The sequence below is a fragment of the Amborella trichopoda genome, chromosome 10, assembly GCF_054954075.1.
Source record: "Amborella trichopoda isolate Santa Cruz 75 chromosome 10, AtrichopodaSantaCruz75HAP2 v2.0, whole genome shotgun sequence".
Taxonomy (NCBI): domain Eukaryota; kingdom Viridiplantae; phylum Streptophyta; class Magnoliopsida; order Amborellales; family Amborellaceae; genus Amborella; species Amborella trichopoda.
The window spans coordinates 8,314,437-8,335,518 of NC_142345.1; the positions used below are offsets into that span (position 1 = coordinate 8,314,437).

General features: G+C 34.0%; 1 protein-coding gene across 11 annotated transcripts; it reads left to right on the top strand.

The window, feature by feature from the left end:
• Positions 1 to 9,187: 9,187 nt before the first annotated feature.
• On the top strand, positions 9,188 to 21,058 carry LOC18446205 (glucuronokinase 1). 11 transcript variants are annotated; one of them, XM_011629509.3, is made up of 7 exons: positions 9,188 to 9,430; positions 11,342 to 11,609; positions 16,345 to 16,494; positions 18,617 to 18,805; positions 18,919 to 19,035; positions 19,128 to 19,288; positions 20,635 to 21,058. In XM_011629509.3, the coding sequence occupies exons 2-7, from the start codon at positions 11,406 to 11,408 to the stop codon at positions 20,879 to 20,881; spliced, it is 1,068 nt and encodes a 355-aa protein (XP_011627811.1). In that variant the 5' UTR covers positions 9,188 to 9,430; positions 11,342 to 11,405; the 3' UTR covers positions 20,882 to 21,058. The 11 variants fall into 11 exon arrangements, with proteins under 11 accessions (XP_011627811.1, XP_088704781.1, XP_088704783.1 ...); XM_088848655.1 differs by having other exon boundaries at positions 16,349 to 16,494; XM_088848657.1 differs by lacking the exon at positions 11,342 to 11,609 and adding an exon at positions 13,557 to 13,879.
• Positions 21,059 to 21,082: the final 24 nt, after the last annotated feature.

Genomic DNA, 21,082 nt, shown 5'->3' on the forward strand with positions numbered 1-21,082 from the left:
TCAGACTACACCAAACTGGACTTCTAAACGTCCAATGTAATCTAAATGTAAGGTTGTGTTTATGCTCCAATCCGCCAATCTCTAGATGAGATATGCTCAAATCTTAATAAACCTTAAGTTAAATTTGTGAAAGATAGAGAAAGTGGGGTCACCTAAATTATAGGTCCAATAATGATGCAAATCTATTCAGATTTGATCATTTTTTGGGTCAATTAGCAACGTCAGCTTCCAGATCTGTGTATTTTACATTAAAAACTTTATAAACCAATAGATAACAGAAAATACATAAAAATAAATAAATTAGATGGAAAATTTAATTAAAATTGAATAATGAAATGGAACTTACCTCCAAGGACCTAGAACTCGGAGTTTCGGGCTTGGATCAGACTGCTATTCTGATTTGCATCATCATCTCCTTTTAGATGCCTATGCTTATTGAAATTAATAAATTTAATGTATTTTACCTAGATCTAAAGTTCTTGATAAGGGGGAAAAAGCTGGGAAATATTTGATAGTGTCTACCGAAGCTTTTCTGATAGTTTAAGATGGTTTGCGTTAGTTTTTTAAAGTTATTGAAGGCTAGGGAATTTTCATAACAAAAAACTAAAAAAACCTAGAGAAATTCCTTAAAAATTAGAGAAAAAATCCACTTTAAATTAGAAGTTGTCACACCCCAAGAATTTACAATACTGTTATTCCTGAGATATGACAGACAAAACATATATACATCTATTGATATGACAAATTTACAGTGGCGAGGTCTTACAAAGTAAATAAAGAAAGCTAGCACAACAACAGTATCTTCCAAGGTTGATCTTGACTAGCACTCAAAATGAATCCGCAGTTATCCTGAAAAATGTTTACCATAGTTTGATGAGTTTGGCTACTCAGTAAATGATCATCATAATCCTAAAAATAATCATGATTGAAAGATATCAATATTTTCTAAAATGAGATCTATTAACAGAAATGCATCAACAGTTTCACTTTCAATAAATGCATAATTAAGTATAATCCGAATAATTAAAATGCATATAACACTTTAACGGTAGTGCATAATTCAAAGGATTTCACAAAATACCCTACTAGGTCACCTATATACCCCATCAGCGTCCTGATGGGTCCACTTAATCCCTATCGGCGTCCCAGATAGGTCCACTTAATCCCTGCAAGTCCACTTATACCTCACCGGCGTACCGGATGAGTCCACTTAATCCCTACCGACGTCCCAGATAGGTCCACTTATACCTCACCGGCGAACCGGATGAGTCCACTTGCATACTTAAATTATCTCAAAATCTCTTTAAACATTCGAAAGCGGCAAATATCATGTACTCAACATATCACTGAAATCACTAATATGAATTTCACTAAAACCATTAATAACAGTCACTTTCAATAACATTTCAACCAATCAAATATTTTGGGCTCAAATTTAGAAAGGTAGCAATTCGTAAAGACATTCTAGCATAATTGCCAATTTAATATGTATAAAAAAAAAACTCTTATAAAAATTCAAGAATACGGAATTATCACAATTTATGGGATATCAATCCACAAATAAACATTTCACAACAATACTATAATCAATTGCAAAAATGTCAATTTTTTTAAATAATAAGGCAATCATTTGCACATGAATTTTACAATGTCTAAATATTCAAAACAGTAGAAAGAAATATCACAATTTTACTAAAAGCAGAAATATCACATTTATTTCTAACAATAAACAAGAAAAATAAATAAATTTATTTTTCTAATTTACAGCATTCAAAATTTCTAACATAGATAAAATATCATAATTTTTATTAAAAATATTATTTTTCAAGATAATGAGGTCACGTGCGCATAAAATTTATCGCGCCTAAAATTCATGATAATAAGCAGAAATAATTATTTCATTTCATTTTTAAAAAGAATGGATTATTTTTCGAGACAATGGAGTCACTTACACACAAAACTTATAAAATAAAGATCTTGGACGGAAATATCACTATCTATTAAAAACAGACTATTTTTCAGGAAGACGATGTCACTTACCCACAAATATTTGAGAGGGAGCTTCCGATAAAAATTCGGTTCGAGAAAGGAGTTCACTGTGTTTCGACCAGAGAGAGAGAGAGAGATCTCAAAATTTTCTAGGGTGGGAGTGCTCACCTCCCCTATTTAAATTCTTATAACGTATTATTATAATATTTTATTACGCTCTACCTCATACCTGAGGTGTCGCGTTAAGCGTCTGCTTTTAACATACGAAAACCACGTCCACTAAAGGACGTGGCAAGGAGCAAGCAGCAGGAGGCAAAAGCAACAGGCAAAAGCAAAAGTTTAAACCAAAGTAAAAACTTTTGAAAATAGTGATGGTCCCCAAGGACCATCATACTCAAACAGACCATCACCTATTTAAAAGCATCTTTTCTCTTTTTTTTTTTTTTTTTTTTTTTTTTTGAAATTTTAGGATTGTTACAGAAGCCCTAAACAGTAGGGAAACACTAGATCTAGGAAACCTATAAAACTTAAGAAAACTCAACCCTATTTCTCTTCAAGCTAAAGACCAACATCAATACTGAATTTCAAAATCAAAAGCCTTATGATGAACATGCAAAGCATCAAAGTCCTAAGAAGAACATACCCTGGACAGAAATTCTTCAAGAAAGAAAAAGCAAATGAGCAACAGAGTCTAATATGGGTCCCAACTGTATTCTTCGAGTATCCTGGGCCAACTAGCCTAGTCCAGGTAAGTTATATTTCCTTCTTCTAGATAATTTCTAGTTTATTTTCTTACATTATTAATAGTCTTATCTTTTCTCCTAGTTTCTTTCGTGGTTTTTGTGCGATTTCAAACTAGATTGCCAATGGTGTGTGAGGAACATATTTGTTTTTGTATATCTATCTTCTCATATGCTGCAATTTGATGAATCCCATTATTCTCTATCGATATTTTAGTTATTACGATTGAAGCATAATGATTTCTTCCCAAATTTTCCTAGATTTGGCTATAACGATGTACAGTCAAATCCTTCTTTAGACATGATAATTAACATATCAATAATATTATGATGACCACGTGGGTTATATAACATTTTTAGCTCATTTGAAGGCATGTCACATCTACTATAAATTAGTAGGAAATTAGTCTGACCAGTTAAGTTTTGGACAAAGTGAAGGTAAAAATGATAATTTTCACGGTCTATTGCATGTCTTGGTAGTACTTTGGTAATCTCCCAGGGGTATTAGACCAAACTGGGTCTCGGATAACTAGGAAAAGTTACTTCGATTTAAGTTTTGAGTTTGGAACATCTTCAAATTCAATCAAACAAAGTAGGGGCTGGGGTCGTGGTGATAGCACCTCCACACCCTAGTCACCAAGCTATGATTTCTATTCCCATTGACGCCACTTTACTAATACTTTCCAAAAAAATAACTAAAAGTGGGGTTTGTAAATAATTAGGGTATGGTTTGTATAAAGCCTAGGCTCTAAACAAGCCTACCTTCAAATAGTCTCTAAACAATCAAATTAGAGCCTACCTTCAAATAGTGTCGAGAAATGTGGTTTCAATACTGAAAATTTTTTTGATGGCCTTAAAATATATTTTCATCTTTATTTATAAAGTTTAGAGCTTCAAAATTAGTGTAGATCGAGAGATGTATGAAAACTTGAAAATCTTGAAATTTGATGGCCCAAAACTATGCTACAAAACACACTATTTCCTAAACTTGTAATTGATTTTTATCTCATGTCCATGCTTCTTGATGTCCATGCTTTTTGATGGCCTTAAAATATATTTTCATCTTTATTTATAAAGTTTGGAGCTTCAAAATTAGTGTAGATCGAGAGATCTATGAAAACTTGAAATTCTTGAAATTTGACGGCCCAAAACTGCGCTACAAAACACACTATTTCCTAAACTTATAATCAATTTTTTTTCTCATGTCTATGCTTCTTGATGTCGAGATGATTAATTTGAGGATATTTGGGCATCAAAACAACCTCTTCTAGTGAAATTTTTGAGGTAGTTTAGAGCCTCGGCTCTATATAAACTTTCCCATATAATTAAGACCAATATATTATTAATTTATATAGATATTCTCACTTGGTGAAATTGCGCAATTGAATGTAGTAATTTTTTTTAAAGAAATAAAGTTGCTATTGAGATCACTACATAACAAAGTTTATTGCAAAAATAATGTATCTTTTTTATACTTGCATTTACATTCCTTCCACCTCTCTATAGTAAGATTCCAAAACTTATTTAACACTATTTTCAAAATAAGGTAGAAAGAGGAGTTTTGAAGGACAGATAATAGTTAATTATCTCATCATCAGGGAAATCGTAAACTTGACACATCAGGTCGTTCAAAATAATAGCATCCAAAATGAAACATGTTACTTAACGCCAAATAACATATTTGATTTGTTGAAGTTTGAAGTCTTTAATCCGTACTTGGATTTTTTTTTTATTTTTTTCTTACATATGGATTATCGAGATCAAATCATCGCTTGAGCCTCTTTTCCACCAATTAGGACCAGTTACATGAATTCTAATTCGCTATTCTGGTCTATTGAAAAAGTATATAACACAATCCTATTGAAAAAGTCCTATTGAAGTTTTTATGCTCTCGTTGAAATCATCTCTATTCTGTTCTCATGGAAGTTATAAATCCTATTGAAAAAGTATAACACAATCCTATGAAAGAATGTTTAACTTATTAACTTGTAAAAGATTTTGGAACCACGTTATATGGGAAAAAGTATATAATCATGGAAAAAAGGTCCCGACCACGTTATCATATTCCAACATCTCTTAACTTGATGGAGTAAATATATAACGTGGTCCCATGAGAGCATGCTTAACTGAGAAGGCATAATGTGTTGGAGTTTCATATGTAACCTTTGGTGAGAATGGACAATAGGGTAACCTTTGGTGAGAATGGTGGGAAAGACTTGTTGAAGCTCGATGGTACTACTGTCAAGACCCTAGTCCATTCTCATTTTCAAACCTATGTATTAAAACCTACATAAGTTATACTTGTACACACATGTAGGCGTGCTTTATAACTTATTCAGAAGATATATTATGTAGCGTGATTTACTTCTACCACCTCTAGCAAAATACATATTTTAGAAGATTTATTTCAATTCAGAATTTCGAGAACTTTGAGTTTTGTCTCAGTTCAATAGCAAGACGTCATTATTTTAAGTGAATAGAGGTTGTAATTAGGACTTTTTTTATATTAAAGTTATTCTATTGATTGAGGAGTTTACGTCCCCAAAATTTACTATCTTAATATCAATGGAAAATAGTTTGATAGGGGCTTATACAAAACTTATCCAATATTAATTATAATTAGGGTTTTACCCGAGGGAGTGATTAACAATAAACCCTGGCGGGAGCATGATAGCATTCATCATAGTTCTAAAGGACATTTAGGAGAGATCCTCACCCAGTGGGATCCGCATGCCACACACAAAGGCCCCAACCCTAGGCATGCCATATAATCACTGAATTTTTCTCACAAAAATGGAAGATCAAGCCTCTGTCAATGGAGAGTGCAGAGGTCCTCAGGCCATAGATAAAGTAGTTGGGCCTACAAAGAAGGTGAAATTGGACATGGCCGCTTCAGGTCCCATTGAGCATCGAGCCTACGCTCGCGTGGGCTTGATAGGAAACCCTAGCGATGTCTAATCTGGAAGAACCATCTCTTGCATTCTGGGGAACTTCCGGGCTGGGGTTTTACTGGAGCCTTATGAAAAGCTTGTGATCCAGCCTCATCCTATTTATGATCTTGTGGAGATCCAATTAAGTGGGGGCTGGGGTCGTGGTGATAGCACCTCCACACCCTAGTCACTATGCTATGATTTCTATAATACATTCCAAAAAAAACAAAAAGTGGGGCCTATATATAATTAAGATCCATATATTATTAATTTTTATATATATATTCTCACTTGGTGAAATTGCACAATTGAATGTAGTAATTTTCCTTCAAGAAATAAAGTTGCTATTGGGAACAAAACATAAGACCTTTGCAACTTTATATTTAGTACGAAGTTTATTGCAAAAATAATGTATCTTTGATACTTGCATTTACATTCATTCTACCTCTCTATCGTAAGATTCCAAAACTTGTTTAACACCATTTCTAAAATAAAATAGAAAGAGGAGTTTTGAAGTGGAAATAATACTTAATTGTCCCATGATCAAGGAAGGGTAAACTTGACATATCAGATCTTTCAAAATAATAGAATCCAAAACAAAACATGTTAATTAAAGCCGGAAAACATATTTGATTTGTTTAAGTTTGAAGTCTAAATATATTAATTCACACTTGGATTGTTTTTTTTCTTCTTACATATGGATTGTAGAGATGAAATCATTATTTGAGCCTCTTTCCAACTAATTAGGATCAATTACACAAATCCTAATTCGCCACTCTGCTTTATTTAGAGTCATGCTCTCGTTGAGGATACAAGTCCAATTGAAAAAGTACATAACACAGTCCTATGACAAAATGTTTAATTTATTAATTTATAAAATATTTTGGAGCCATGTTATATGAGAAAAAATATATAACCATGAAAAAAAAGGTCCCGACCACCTTATCATATTCCAACATCTCTTAACTTGATGGAGTAAGTATATAATGTGGTCCCATGAGAGCATGCTTAACTGAGAAGGCATAATGCATTGGAGTTTCATGCGTAACCTTTGGTGAGAATGGACCATGGGGTAACCTTAGGTGAGAATGGAGGGAAAGACTTGTTGATGCTCGAAGGTACTATCGTCAAGACCCCACGCCATTTTTGTTTTCAAACCTATGTGTTAAAACCTACGTAAGCTATATTTGTACACACATGTAGGCGTGCTTTATAACTTATTCAGAATATTTATTATGTAGCGTGGTTTACTTCAACCACCTCTAGCAAAATACATATTTTGGAAGATTTATTTCAATTCAGAATTTTGAGAATTTTGATTTTTGTCTTAGATCAATAGCAAGATGTTATTATTTAAGTGAATAGAGATTGTAATTAGGATTTTTTTTATATTAAAGTTATTCTATTGATTGAAGAGTTTACGGCCCCAAAATTTACTATCTTAATATCAATGGAAAATAGTTTGATAGGGCTGCAACCCTGCCAAAATAAGTAAACACTCATTTCATAACTTATTGAAAATTACAATTCAAGCTTTGAAAAACCGTTATATCGATCATCTCGATTTGAATATTATAGTTGTAAAAAAAAATTATAATTTCAAGCTCTAAAAATAGTTTATATTGTAACAATTTATCTAGACTGTCCATCTCACCCTAAAAATAAGTGTTCATAGATCCACAAGATTAGTACCATTTTTTAAGTTTCAAATTTTGTTGTCGTTGTTGGAAGTTGATTTTAGAGTCGTCATGGAGATTTCAGTTGCTGAAAGTCCTTTTTGGATGAGAATTAAAGGTAAGGCTTTATTTTGTTTTCATAAAGCCCAGGCCTTATATAATTTTTATCCAATATTAATTCTAAGTAGGGTTTTACCCGAGGGAGTGATACAGTATACCCCAGTGGGAGCATAATATCATTTGTCATAGTTCTAAAGGACATTTAGGAGATATCCTCACCATCCATCTCTCCAGGGAAACCGATTCTTTCTAAAAAAGAGCCTTATTTTAACCAATGGGCCCGCATACCACGCACAGTGGCCCTAGCCCTAGGCATGTCATATTATGATCATAGTTAGCAAGTCGGGGGCTTTCAATAAATCGGCTTACCTTAAAATCAGGAAAAATCATTTTTATTTTAAAAAGTTGGATGAAAAAATCGGATAAAAAATATGGATCGGGAAAAATACTTCTTGTAAGGATATCACCAATATATCAAACTAGGCTAAAAAAATCGGAGTAAAAAAATCTGATAAGTTAAAATGTTAGAAATTTTGAAATTATGAAAAATAAAAATTATGTCAAAGCCATCAAGAACTAATCCATTCATAAAAACTTTACTAGACTAATATAATTAAGTCAATTAATTTAGATTCATGACTCTCATCCAGTCATAACCTGTATATCATCTGGTACTTGAGGACAAGCGTTTATATCATTCCCTTGTTCTCTTGACAAGTGATATTTGAATCTTGTTATCCCGACATAAAATCTTTCACCGCAAAAATTGCAATACAATTTATGTCTTCTTTCTTCACAATAATTCCAAAATATATCTTTTGACCTAACCATTGTATCTTCTTTTTTGTTTTTTTAATAAAAAAAAAGAATATATAAGTATACACACATTAGGCGTTCATGCTCTTTATAAAAAATAAAATAATAAGTTCATGATAAATACACCATATGAATTTCTTCATTAAATGTTTTAACAAACATCACACCTACTTATTACATACCAAAAAATACATATAAATTTTCACATTAAATACTTTTAAAAAGATCATATCTACTTAAATGCATACCAAAAAATAGAGCATATATTTCTGGGTGCAGTTTGTATAGAGCCTATCCTCTAAACAATCAAATTAGAGCCTACTTTCAAATAGTGTGGAGAAGTGTAGTTTTAATACTGAAAATCTTTGTGATAGCCTTAAAATATATTTTCATCTTTATTTATAAGATTTAAAGCTTAAAAAATAGTGTAGATCGGCATATTTATGAAAACTTGAAAATCTTGAAAGTTGACGGTCAAAAAATGTGTTACAAAATATACTGTTTCCCAAACTTGAAATCCATTTTTTTCTCATGCCCATGCATCTTGATGTCGAGATGATCAATTTGAGGATATTTGGGCATCAAAATAACATTTTCTAGAGAAAGTTTTGAGGTAAGTTCAAATTTGATTGTTTAGAGCCTCGGCTCTATATAAACTTTTCCATGTATTTTTTTCACATTAAAATCAAGTAGATCTATAAACATATGAAAATCTTCAAAATAGACGGTATAGATAATAGGTTGTCAAATACACTATTTTTAGGACTTAAAATATTTTTATCTTTGATAGTTATATATCTCAATGTCGAGATCATCAATCAAAGGTTTTTCAGCATTAAAACTGCCATTTTCTAATGATTTTTGAGGTGCATCCGTAGCTTTACAATATAAGGTTGCATCCTTACAAAAGCTTTTTCCAAAAAGTAAACCATAAAAGGGAAGGTAAAGTGGTAAACCGAGAACAGAAGGTAAACCTGAGAGCAGCGAACTCTCTCTCTCCCTTGTTTTTCAAGAAGGTAAACCCTGTTTTTGAAAGAAGGTAAAACCCTAAATCTTGAAAACTTTTTGCAATATAAGGTTGCATCACTCTCTCTCTATCTGCCCTGTTTTTCAAAGAAGGTAAACCCTAAATCGAACGGCGAACTCTACGAAGTGGAAGAAGAAACCCAGAAGGTAAACCCTAAATCGAAAGGGCAAATGAAGCATTTAGTCTGATAAGGTATTTGTAAGGCAAATGATTTTATTTACTCATTATTTTCTTTGCAAAATCATGCTGCACACAATTTTTGTAGGGCATTGAAATCATGCTGCACACGGTATTTTCTTTGCAAAATAACCACTGAAATATGCATCATGTTGAAGTTAAAAAGAAAAAAGAAAAAAAAGATCATACCTTCAATCTGAAAATGTGGCTGTGAAGAAGAAGAAAAATATAGCATAAACCCTAAAATAATAAACCCTAAATCCTAACCATACATAAATCTATTGGGGATACAAGTTTCCATTTTCGGATTTTTATTTTTGGAAATAATTTTTTCTTTTAGAAATTACGCAGATTAGGAAAATAGTTGTTTTTCTTTCTAAAAACAATTGTTTACTAAAAAAAAAAAAAGCCGTATTTTTGATCCCGTTTTTTTCGTTCCTCATAAAAAACGCGTTTTTAATGGTTTTATGCAATGGTTTAAAAAACGGATAGGTGATCCGGATCGGGCTTCCAAAAAATCGATCCGGATCGGCGAATCGGCGATCCGGATCGGGAATCGGGTGAATCGGTCAGGATAAAGCTTAAAAAAAATTTGAAAAAATTATTAAAATTCATTATAAATATTGTTTTTTAGAAATTCAATAAAAAATGAGGGTACTCCATTAAGAATTTTCATGTTTTTGAATGAATATGCGAATATTGATATGTTCTTTCCCTGCATGAACCACCATTCAGCATTTAATTTACAGTATTTCGTGCTCATCCTTACACTGTTGTTTTTGGGACTCGATATGTGAATAATATGGCTGGGATAGGGTGGCATCAGAATCATCATCTCTCTCGTTTTCTCTTTGAATAATATGGATTAAAAAAAAAAAAAAACAAATTTTCAAAAAAATCGATCATGGATTAAAAAAAAAATCACAAATTTTCAAAAAATTCTATCATGGATTACAAAAAAAAATTCGACCGTGGATTAAACAAAAAAAATCACAAATTTTCAAAAAATTCAATCATGGATTACATAAAATTCGATCATGGATTACATAAAATTCGATCATGGATTACATAAAATTCGATCATGGATTACAAAAAAAAACAAACAAAAAAAACAAACAAAAAAAAACAAAAAATTCAATCGTGGATTACAAAAAAAGAAAAAAATAGTTCGATCATGGATTACAAAAAATTCAATCATGAATTACACAAAACTCTATCATGGGTTACAAAAAAAGCAAAAAACAAAAAATTCAATCATGGATTACAAAAAAAAAAACAAACATTTCGATCATGGATTACAAAAAAAAAACAAACATTTCGATCATGTATTACAAAACATTCGATCATGGATTACAAAAAATTTTATCATGGGTTACAAAAAAAAAAAAAAACAAAAAAATCGATCATGGATTACAAGAAAAGAAAACAAATATTTCGATCATGGATTACAAAAAATTCTATTATGGGTTACAAAAAACCAAAAAATTCGATCATGGATTACAAAAACAAAAAAAATTCGATCATGGATTACAAAAAAATCGATCAAGTATTACAAAAAAATCTATCATGGATTACAAAAAAAAAAAAAAAAAAAAAACCTACGGAATCGCCGATTCACTGTTCGGACTCGCCGATTCCGTACAATGAATCGCCGATTCACTGTACGGAATCGTCCGGTTCTCTCTAGAACCGGACGATTTCCGATTTTTTGAGCGATCCGGTCCCTTTTCACGATTTTCGAGTCGAACAGGGCGAGTCCGGTTCGACTAGGCGTTTTTGAAATCACTGGTTTTATGAAAAAAAACGTGTTGTTTTGGCGAACTTTTCAAAAAAAACGGTGCTTAAAACGTTTTTTTTAAAAACATGTTTATGAAAAATTCGGCAATTAATCGCCGAATTGTTAACTAAACGAGCCTCTCTCAATAGAGAGTGCAGAGGTCCTCAGGCCATAGGTAAAGTAACTGGGCGTACAAAGAAGGTGAAATTGGACATGGCGTCTTCTGGTCCCATTGAGCATCGAGCCTACGCGCGTGTGGGCTTGTTTGGAAACCCTAGCGATGTCTATTATGGAAGAACCATCTCTTTCAGTCTGGGGAACTTCTGGGCTGGGGTTTTACTGGAGCCTTCTGAAAAGCTCGTGATCCAGCCTCATCCTATTCATGATCTCGTGGAGTTTGAATCGATTGATAGATTGGTGAGGTTTTAGGGCGTAGGGATCATCTATTTCAAGGATTTTCTGGTATTGGTGACTGTGTTTTGTGGATTGGTAATGCTGTTTACTACTTTACATTGCTGGTGCACGGGTGGTTTTGTGTTCTTCTCTTGTTGTTTAGATCAGTGTGTCGTTGCATGCGTTTTTTGAGGTTTGGTTTGATGCAGAATTGTGATTTAAAATTATGGTAGGGTTTAAGTGGATATGCCTGTTGTAAAGTTGAACTTAGAGATGGATTTTAGATCCAAAACTTTGCTTGTTTATCATTTTGACTACCACTATTATGAATATGAAAAATAACTGTGAGCGTTAAGATGGTACATTGTTCATTTCAATTCTTCAAAGATCGTCAGATCTATACTGTATTTGGAGCTCCAAATTCATTGATCTGAGGCAAAAATGGGTTTTCAGTGACTTGAGATGTGTTTTGGGTTCTAAAATTGAAAATTAAGGCGTACACATGAGCCTAAGGATCCCCAAAAACTTCTTAAATAATTTTTGGGTTTTGATGGTTAATGAACGAGCTTGCCATTTTCATATATCTAAGAATCATTTTTTGGGTAAATTTTTTTTTTTTTTTGGGTAACTGGTAAATTGTATTTTGGGCTACTAATGCTAGTTGTAAGGGGAAAGTAATTGTGCACCGTTGGTGTATGGTTATATAAGAAATTATATAAACGTTTGTGACTACAGTCTACCCTTGAGACTGCAGTCTTAATTCCTATCCTTTCTGTCCTTTCCAAATGAGGTCCTTTTAATGTTGGTTATATAAAAAATTTGCTTCATTTAGTGATCATAATTTTGGGACTTCAGGTTACCAGTGTAACAGGGTTTCTTTGGCATATGAATCATAGTTTTAGGATCCACAACTTGTTGGTCATAGTGTGTGTATATTCAAATATAGTTCACTTTGCTCTTCTATGGTTGTGATTTTGGTTTCAAGAGGCGATGGAGAATTTTTTTGTGAATTTATTGGTCATGATTCATATAGGTGTGTGAGCGCGCTCGCTCGCTCATGTGCATGCGTGTGTATGCATGTCTGTGAGAAGATTATATGCTTCCCTGGGAGAACTTCGTAAATTCACTCCCTCGGGCTAAACCCAATATAGGTGTGTTTTTAAATAAATTTGGGTTGTAACTTCTTCTACCTAGCGACCAACCTCAAATTTTAAATAAATGCACTCTGTATGTGCCTAAAAAAATAATATCCAAAAATTGAACTAAGACTTTTAATTTGGATGGTCACTCTAAATCAAATTATATTTTTATAAATAATCATATAATGATTCTTAGGTGTAGCTAAAAATTTCAGATTGGAAAAATCCTATATATACACGCACGCACACAGACACACACTATATAGATGTATTTATATATATATATATATATATATATGTATATATATGTGTATGCATAGATATATATGTATATATGCGTATGTATACATATATATATATATATATATATATATATATATATATATATATATATATATATATATATATATATATATGTGTGTGTGTGTGTGTGTGTGTGTGGATGTGGATTGTATAGGGCCTAGGCCCTAAACAATCAAAGTAAGGCGCACCTACAAATAATGTCGAAAGATGAGGTTTTAGTACTGGAAATCTTTATAATGGCCTGAAAATTTATTTTTATATCTAATTATAAAAGTTAAAGCTTCAAAAATAGTGTAGATCGAGCAGATCCATGAACACTTGAAAATTTTGAAAATTGACGGTCTAGAAAAAGCATTCCAAGATGTACTATTTCCAACGCTTGAGATGGTCTAGAAAATTTTTTAAAATTGACGGTCTAGAAAAATCAGTCGAGATGATCGATTTGAGGATTTTTGGGCATCAAAACAACCTCTTCTAGTGAATTTTTGATGTGTGCCTTAATTTCATCGCCCTTGTGAACCAACGACAGAAGGCCCATGTGAAGGAGCTTCAGAGAGCGGCAGTCCATGAGCAACGATGGGCGGGAATGCGTATTGAGGTGCTCGACTGGCTGTGAAATGCAACAGGATCCAAACCCCCACAAGAGGAGAGCAAAAGAGAGGTCTTGTCCAATAAAGAAATCAACATGATCGATGACAAGCCTCAAACGAGCACATGAGGACAGTCCTTAGGCAAGCCCACAAGGCTCTCAACCAATATGCTGCAGTAAAAGTGCGAGAAGTCTTCCGATCAAACGACCACCCTATGACCCAACCTGGGTCTGGGTATGGGTCCAAAACTTAGACCTGGCAGGTCGGGTCCAGCCAAAGAATCCCATCTTTAATGGCAGCGAAACACCTCCTCCTGTTACTGTAGTGATGCCTCCACAACTTACTAATTTGGATAGAATGGTCTATGTGGCATCATATATTGCTTTGTTTTTAATTGTTTAGGGCCTCAACTTTACATAGTATATACAGGCACAAACACACACACGTACATACATACAGACAGATAGATGTATATATATCTCCCTCTCTCTCTCTCTCTCTCTGTCTATATATCTATATTGTGGTTTTTTTTCCTTTTCTAATCGATATGTATGTTGTAGTTTATAGTGGGCATGATGCATGTTGCTGAACTGCATTGTATTATTTTAACCAGTGTTGTTGCTGTCTTCCCTTAGCATATGCAATTTCAGATTTTGGGATGATTCTATATTAGGTCAATTTATATCTATTTCTTTAGATTGTCTCTTATCTTCTATAGTTTTAAAATAAAAAAATTGTTTGAATTATGTTGTTTTTGTTGGATTACCGAGTGTACTTTGGGCTTAGCAGATTATTAAATATATTGCCTGAATTTGAATTCGGTTGTCTTGGCTAGTCTTGTACCTGTCAGTGTTTTGGGGCATAGGGTTGTTGCTGAATTAGAACAAATTGCACTATCTTATTTATTTATTTTATTTTGGTATACAAATTTTCCATAGTTGTTTGTTTGTAATGTTGTCTCAAATTTGGATTCTTATATAGTTATATTTGTTTTTGGTCCTCTTTGATATTAAAAGGGAATTTCCTGCGTCTTGCTATGGAATTTTATAATATTGACTTCTCACATGATATTTTTGGAAACTCTCATCATTCCCCTATCTATAATATGCTTTACTCGCATAAGGTCTTTCAGGTGCAGTCTAAGTTATAATAAACTGGGGAACTTATTATTCTTTCTGAAATTGCAAAAGAAATCTTGGATATGCTCCTTTTCACAAGAAACAAACTACAAAAGAGTTAGACATTTTGAAGTCCAAGGCCTTGAAATCCATGGCTGCGATATCAAATTAAATATAAGTGTGAAGCATCCAAGATGCATCTCCAGCATAGCCTCGTTGAAAAAGAATAAAGAGAAATGATAATATCATCAATTCAAATATATGCATTGTCTTTTGGTGCCGAAATTTACCATTTATCAAGGACATAATCAATCTTGCACTTAGAAAGTATGGCCCAAAGGATTGAATGACATACTGTCAGGAAACCACATTCATACCTTGTTCTACTATCGACATGCCCAAGAGATCACTTTCTAGTGAATAATGAACAAAAAGCGGCCTGTGATCACACTTCAAGACCAAATGGAATAGTGTCCTTAAATTACAGAAAACGACAAACAAAATAGTATCCATTGAAAGTAATAAACTGGTACTTGAATTTTGTGTATGCATGAAGGGAGTCCTTTGACTAAGCATAGGTTTGAGTAATTCTCCTTTTCAATGGGAAATTGCTGTTAACCACCGTTTTTACCCCAAACCCTCCCCTGTACTAGTTAATAGCATCAGAAGACCTAGTTGAAGTGCTTGACTAGAGACTGATATCTTCCTATGAACCTGGCAAGGCACTGAACTAGATAAAAGTTGCACTAGAGTCCTCTGGAGAGGATCCAAACTTAATGTACAAACTGTAGGGTCAAGATGTACAGTCTAAACAAGGCAACATTAGAAACCAACAGAAATCAAGCAACCTCTTTTACTGGAATAGTACATATACATCATACAAGTTTTCTTATTTGGATTGTAAGGAGGGAAAAAGACCCTTAAAGTTGACTTCTTTGCCAACATAGAATTTGTTTATTTTTTTCATTTAATGATTATGAATTCTTAGATCCAGTTGTGAATAAATATGATGTGAATAAATATGATGTGCTTATGTGATGTAGTATCTAAAATGTGATGGTAATGCCTCATTCGCTTATCTAAAATGTGATGGTAATGCCTCATTCGCTGAATTGGTGTGCTATGTGGAGGTGGACCTATGAATCTTAGTTTGTCAGTTTGTGGGTTGTCTGGTCAAGTATGATTTCAGTTTGTGGGTTGTCTGGTCAAGTATGATTTGGAAGCATGCATGGTGTTAAGACCGAGTGCATTGATTTCCTTTTTTACAACAGTGTGAAAGTATAAATAAGCCAATATTTCGAGTGACATGTGTTTTTTTTTTTTTTGGCATTTTATTATCCATTTACTAGCATTCTCAAGCATTCTCAACTGCTTTGGCATTGGGATTCTTGAGAAAAGCTTTTAGATTATTGCAATGTCATGTCTAGCACAAAATTATAGACTTTCTTAACACATAATGTAACAAGCATTTTTTTAGTTTCCAAAATAATTGATTTCTATGAGAATGATGTTAAACATGTATATTCCTTCCAAGCCTACCGCAAGAAGAAAATTTCATGACTATGCTATTGCGTGTTAAACGTGCTTAATCATTTTATTTATCTTTCAGGTAGGTCGGGTGCAAAATGGAGGTTTTTATGGAGGAGTTAGACTTCTTATGGCAATCTGCAAAATTTTCTTCAACCACTGTGTTGATAAGGGAATTGCTTTACATGGTGGAAATTTTACATTATCTTATGACACAAATATTCCTCGGCAGGTAATTGTGTAGCTATAATAGTGTATAACTAAGTGGCGCACCAATTAGAACGTTAATTAGACTATTATTTTTTTTTCAAAAAAATCTTACAATATTATTCGTAACTCTTCTCCCTTTAAGGAACTGTGATATTAGTATTACCTGCTTACTCTAAGTACAATTCAAGGTACACATAATCTGTAATTTCAGTGAAGATCTCAATTATAGCTGATTTTAAGGAAATAATAGCCATCGTCATCAAAATTTTCTACTGCTTGCATTTGCTACTTCATTTATTCGTTGTAAATTCTCTGACTTTCATTTGATATTCTTTTCTCTAAAAGTGTTATAAGCTTCGCTAAGGCTGCTGTCTTTAACGGCATGAGATTTTCTAGCTACTGTCTTTAACTGCAATCTTTACTTTCAAGACATGGAAATATGTTTGCTGGTAGCTCCTCAATAATAAGATTTGCATGGCTGGTTGTAAAGGGACGATTCATATACCTCCATTATATTTTTAAGGTATATCATTTATGTATAAGATATTTGCTAGTATTGTTATGTTCCATAAACTCAGACTGAAATATTTGACACAGGAGTCTTTGATTGTCCATGTTCCATACTCATAGATGCCTGTTACTGTTTAAAATATTTGGAAACTTGTAAACACTTTTTCTTTTGCTACCGAACATAGTTGCCTATGTCATGCATTCCTTGGTTGAGTTGGTGTCAATCATTTTGTATAGCAGCTATCTTGTGTATATTTTGAAGGTGCCTTAGAACTGTGGCATGACTTTCTTCATTGAAGTTTTACCACTCCACTATAACATTGTTTTTTGACTTCATATTTTAGTATTTATTATGGTCTCAATATTTGCTGATCATGATTTTGTTTAGTTGACTTGCCTCTGGAACCTTTTAGGGTGTGTAACATTGTGGGGCTATAACCGCAAATAGTTTTTTATAGGTTCAAGACGTGAAGTGTGCTTGAGTGACAATTGGCATTGTTTGGGTAGAAATCTAAGTTGCTTGAATCAATTAGACTCGTTTATCTCCATCCTTTGCTCATGTGGTCCTGAACCACTCTTTAAGTGCTAGCCCACTCGAAACAATCTTTTTATGTGCCCCTTTTGGGCTTTTATGCCGTTGACATCATCTCCTCCCCAGCAAGACTAATATTATCAACATAATTTTGTTCACCCTGTCTGGGTGAATAATATTGGTCTGTGAATCCCTGTAGTTCACTCTATGTTTGGGTGAACCCTTATCCATAAGTGTAGCTTTATACCTTTCAATGGTACTGTCAGGTCTGAACTTCAACTTGTAGATGCATTTGCAGTCAAACCAGTTGATATTTTTCCTCTTAGGCCTGTGCCTGTTTCCAGGTTCCATTCTTCAAGGTCATCAATTTGTCTTCCATTGTGTATTTCCATTTAGAATTTGGTGTAGCTTTACCAAGATTGGGGGGATTGAGAAAATGGTGAAAACTATTGGATTACAGAAAAATACAATGCGTGGTAAGACAAATCGCTAATTAGGGTGAGTAGTAAATTAGCTTTTTTCATATCTAAGCATGTTCTGCAGTTATGGATCAATGGTGTTAAGAGTTGTAGGCCATCTAGTAGGATAACCCTAGTCCTAAGGGATTCCTTGATTAGAAGTTTCTGGTTCTTGGGATTGTACTTGGTTCTTCTACTCAGATTATTGGAATGAAATGTAAAGAAAGTGAAGAGTTAGTAACAGGATGTCTGCAGTGAGAAAGTCAAAGAGATTCCGTTTATGTACTGTTTCCACTACAGGAGTAGCATGTTGTGGGAGAAAAGCCACCTGTAATGTACTCGTGTTGTCCATTTGTTTAAAATATATTATGGATCATTTCCTAGTAATATTAGAAAACAATAAAGATCTTTTCCCAGTCTTGCAGCACTAGCAAACCTCTCTCAAGAAAAAAGGAAATTCGTAAAACCAGCTTAGTAATTTGAAATTTTTGACATATGCTTTTTGTTGTTTGTTGTCTAGATTTCTTCTGATTTATTTATTTATTAAAAGGATGCTTTGGTGCTTTAAATTCCTAAAAGTTAAAACATTGAAATTGTTTACATATCATATTTGATCATGACCTTGTATTATTTTGAACTTTTAGGCCGGGCTTTCAGGCTCAAGTGCAATTGTATGTGCTACTCTTAATTGCTTGCTGGACTTCTACAAAGTGAGACATTTGATTAAAGTTGAAATCAGGCCAAATCTGATTCTTAATGCTGAGAAGGAACTAGGGATTGTTGCGGGCCTCCAAGATCGAGTCACACAAGTTTATGGTGGGCTTGTCTACATGGTATACCTGAATTTAAAGTTGCTAAAAAAGTCATACACTAAAATGTCATGGATGTCATTTTGGTGGCAGAGGCCGTTTACATAATCATTTCACTAAGTGATCTGACCTCGCAGGACTTCAGCAAGGAACATATGGATAAGTTGGGCCATGGGTTGTACACACCTATGGACCGTAGTATCCTTCCACCTTTCTATCTCATATATGCTGAAAATCCAAGTGATTCAGGAAAGGTTGGTATTTCGATAATCCTTCATATAAAGGATTCTGGACTTGGTTGCCATGCCAACGTTTGCGATCTTCCTCTCCCATCCCATTAATGCAGGTGCATAGTACTGTTCAGAAGAGGTGGCTTGATGGTGACCCGTTAATTATCTCATCCATGGAGGAAGTTGCAAATATTGCATTGCAGGGTCGTGAGGCATTACTGAAAAAGGATAATGATAAGCTTGCAGAACTTATGAATCGCAACTTTGATCTTCGAAGGTTAAGCTTCTATTTATGAATTACAGTTGTGTAGTTGCATTTTAGTCCTGGAAAATCGTAGTCTGATGGCCTGACCCTTATGACTGGGGGAATATTTTGGTCGTAGGGGAAGATCACATCATAGGTTCGAATGGTGATGGCTGCAGAGTGGCTCCTTACCAAATATTTTTTTTTGAAAATGTTAACGGTATTGATAATGGTATAGAGAATACATAAAAATGAACTTCTCACGGTCCGGGTGTTCTTATATCAAAAATCCCTTACGGGTTCCAAAAAATGCTATACAAGCTGTACAAGCATTGGTATATGAGAAAACAAAGCTGCTATCTAGAGCTCAAAAAGGTGGCATATGTCTCATGTGAGGTCTGCTGAGAGGCACCTTCCTTAGCTAGAGCATCTGCCACATCTGCCTCTCCCCAGGTAAGCTTGCAAACCACATGCGTAGCCCTGCAAAGGTGGGAAATCTTATAAAGAAACCCATTCCCCTTCCACGGGCCTTGGGATGGATTATAGGACCAAGCTATGACATTCTTCAAATCCCCTCCACTATTATAGTTAGGCCCCAAGAGGAATTGTAGTGGCGGATTCCCACCAGAAGAGCTAATGCTTGGACAGCAATAGAGCATGAATTAATAGTTCAGGAGTAGAATTACTCGCATATCATCACAGTCCAACCGATTGATGGGACAGTGATAAACTAATGACTATACTGTTTGTCAATTCGTCACATATTTGTCATATTATGCCTATCCTTTAACCATTGCCATATTTACCTTGGTTCTTTTCTGTTAAGAAGCATGTTTATATAAGGCGTCAACCTTATATTGTAGAGGTAAGGTGCACCTAAAAAATCCACCAGAGAAGGAGGTTTTGCCGTTGAAAAACCCTACAAGTAATTATCTTGACCACAAGATCTATGGTTATGAAAAAAAAATAGAAAAAGATTTGAAGTCCTGGAAGTGGTGTATCTTGCAATACATTATCTAGACCATCCATTGTCATAATGTTTTGATATTTAAAGATATGCTTGAGCTACACCATTCTTGGAGCAATAAATTTCATAATCAGGAGTGAAAATAGTTTTTTAGACCATCATAGGGGTTTTTGGCACTGGAACTGTATCTTTTAGCGAGATTTAGAGGTGCGCCTTGCTTTTATTATTTAAGGTTGACGTTTTATGCCGGACCTCACCCTTTTGGTAATTCTGTCATTCTGTATATAATGATAATGTTCTTAAACTTCAGGACCTCCACACATATGCTATTTCTCCTTGTTTGCAGGAGAACGAGAATAAAAAGGAAGAAGATTAACAGAGATGAACTAACAGAGTTTCTTGCTTGGTGCAGACTAATGTTTGGAGATGAGGCCCTTGGTTCCCTCAATATCTCTATGGTTGAGGTGGCTCGTAGTGTTGGTGCTGCTGCCAAGTTTACTGGTAGTGGTGGGGCTGTAATCGCATTGTGTCCCAAAGGACCATCACAAGCGGAGGATCTCAAAGTCGCATGTCAAAAGGCTGGTTTTATTGTTCAGCAAGCAGTGGTTGTCTCCTCTTTTCTCAGTGACGAGGAACCGAAGGTTGCTGCCTCTAGTTGAAATGAGAGGAAGGATCTTTGATTTTTCAAGCTCATATTCATTCTTTGTTTATAAACATAAAAATAAGATTCCCAGTAAAGAGAGAAAGGCCCTATGATCCCAAATGAGGAAATAAAGCATGGCAGCTAGGCATGTTAGAATTCTTTTTTGCAATAACACAAGTATTTGCCTTTGGTCTTTTCCTTTGTTTGATGAATGTGA

Excerpts from the sequence above, each read along its gene's own strand:
- LOC18446205 (XM_011629509.3), top strand. The coding sequence starts at position 11,406 with ATGGCGTCTTCTGGTCCCATTGAGCATCGAGCCTACGCGCGTGTGGGC. Across the intron at positions 11,610-16,344 it reads TTGAATCGATTGATAGATTG|GTAGGTCGGGTGCAAAATGG; the intron begins GTGAGGTTTTAG and ends TTTATCTTTCAG. Across the intron at positions 16,495-18,616 it reads ACACAAATATTCCTCGGCAG|GCCGGGCTTTCAGGCTCAAG; the intron begins GTAATTGTGTAG and ends TTGAACTTTTAG.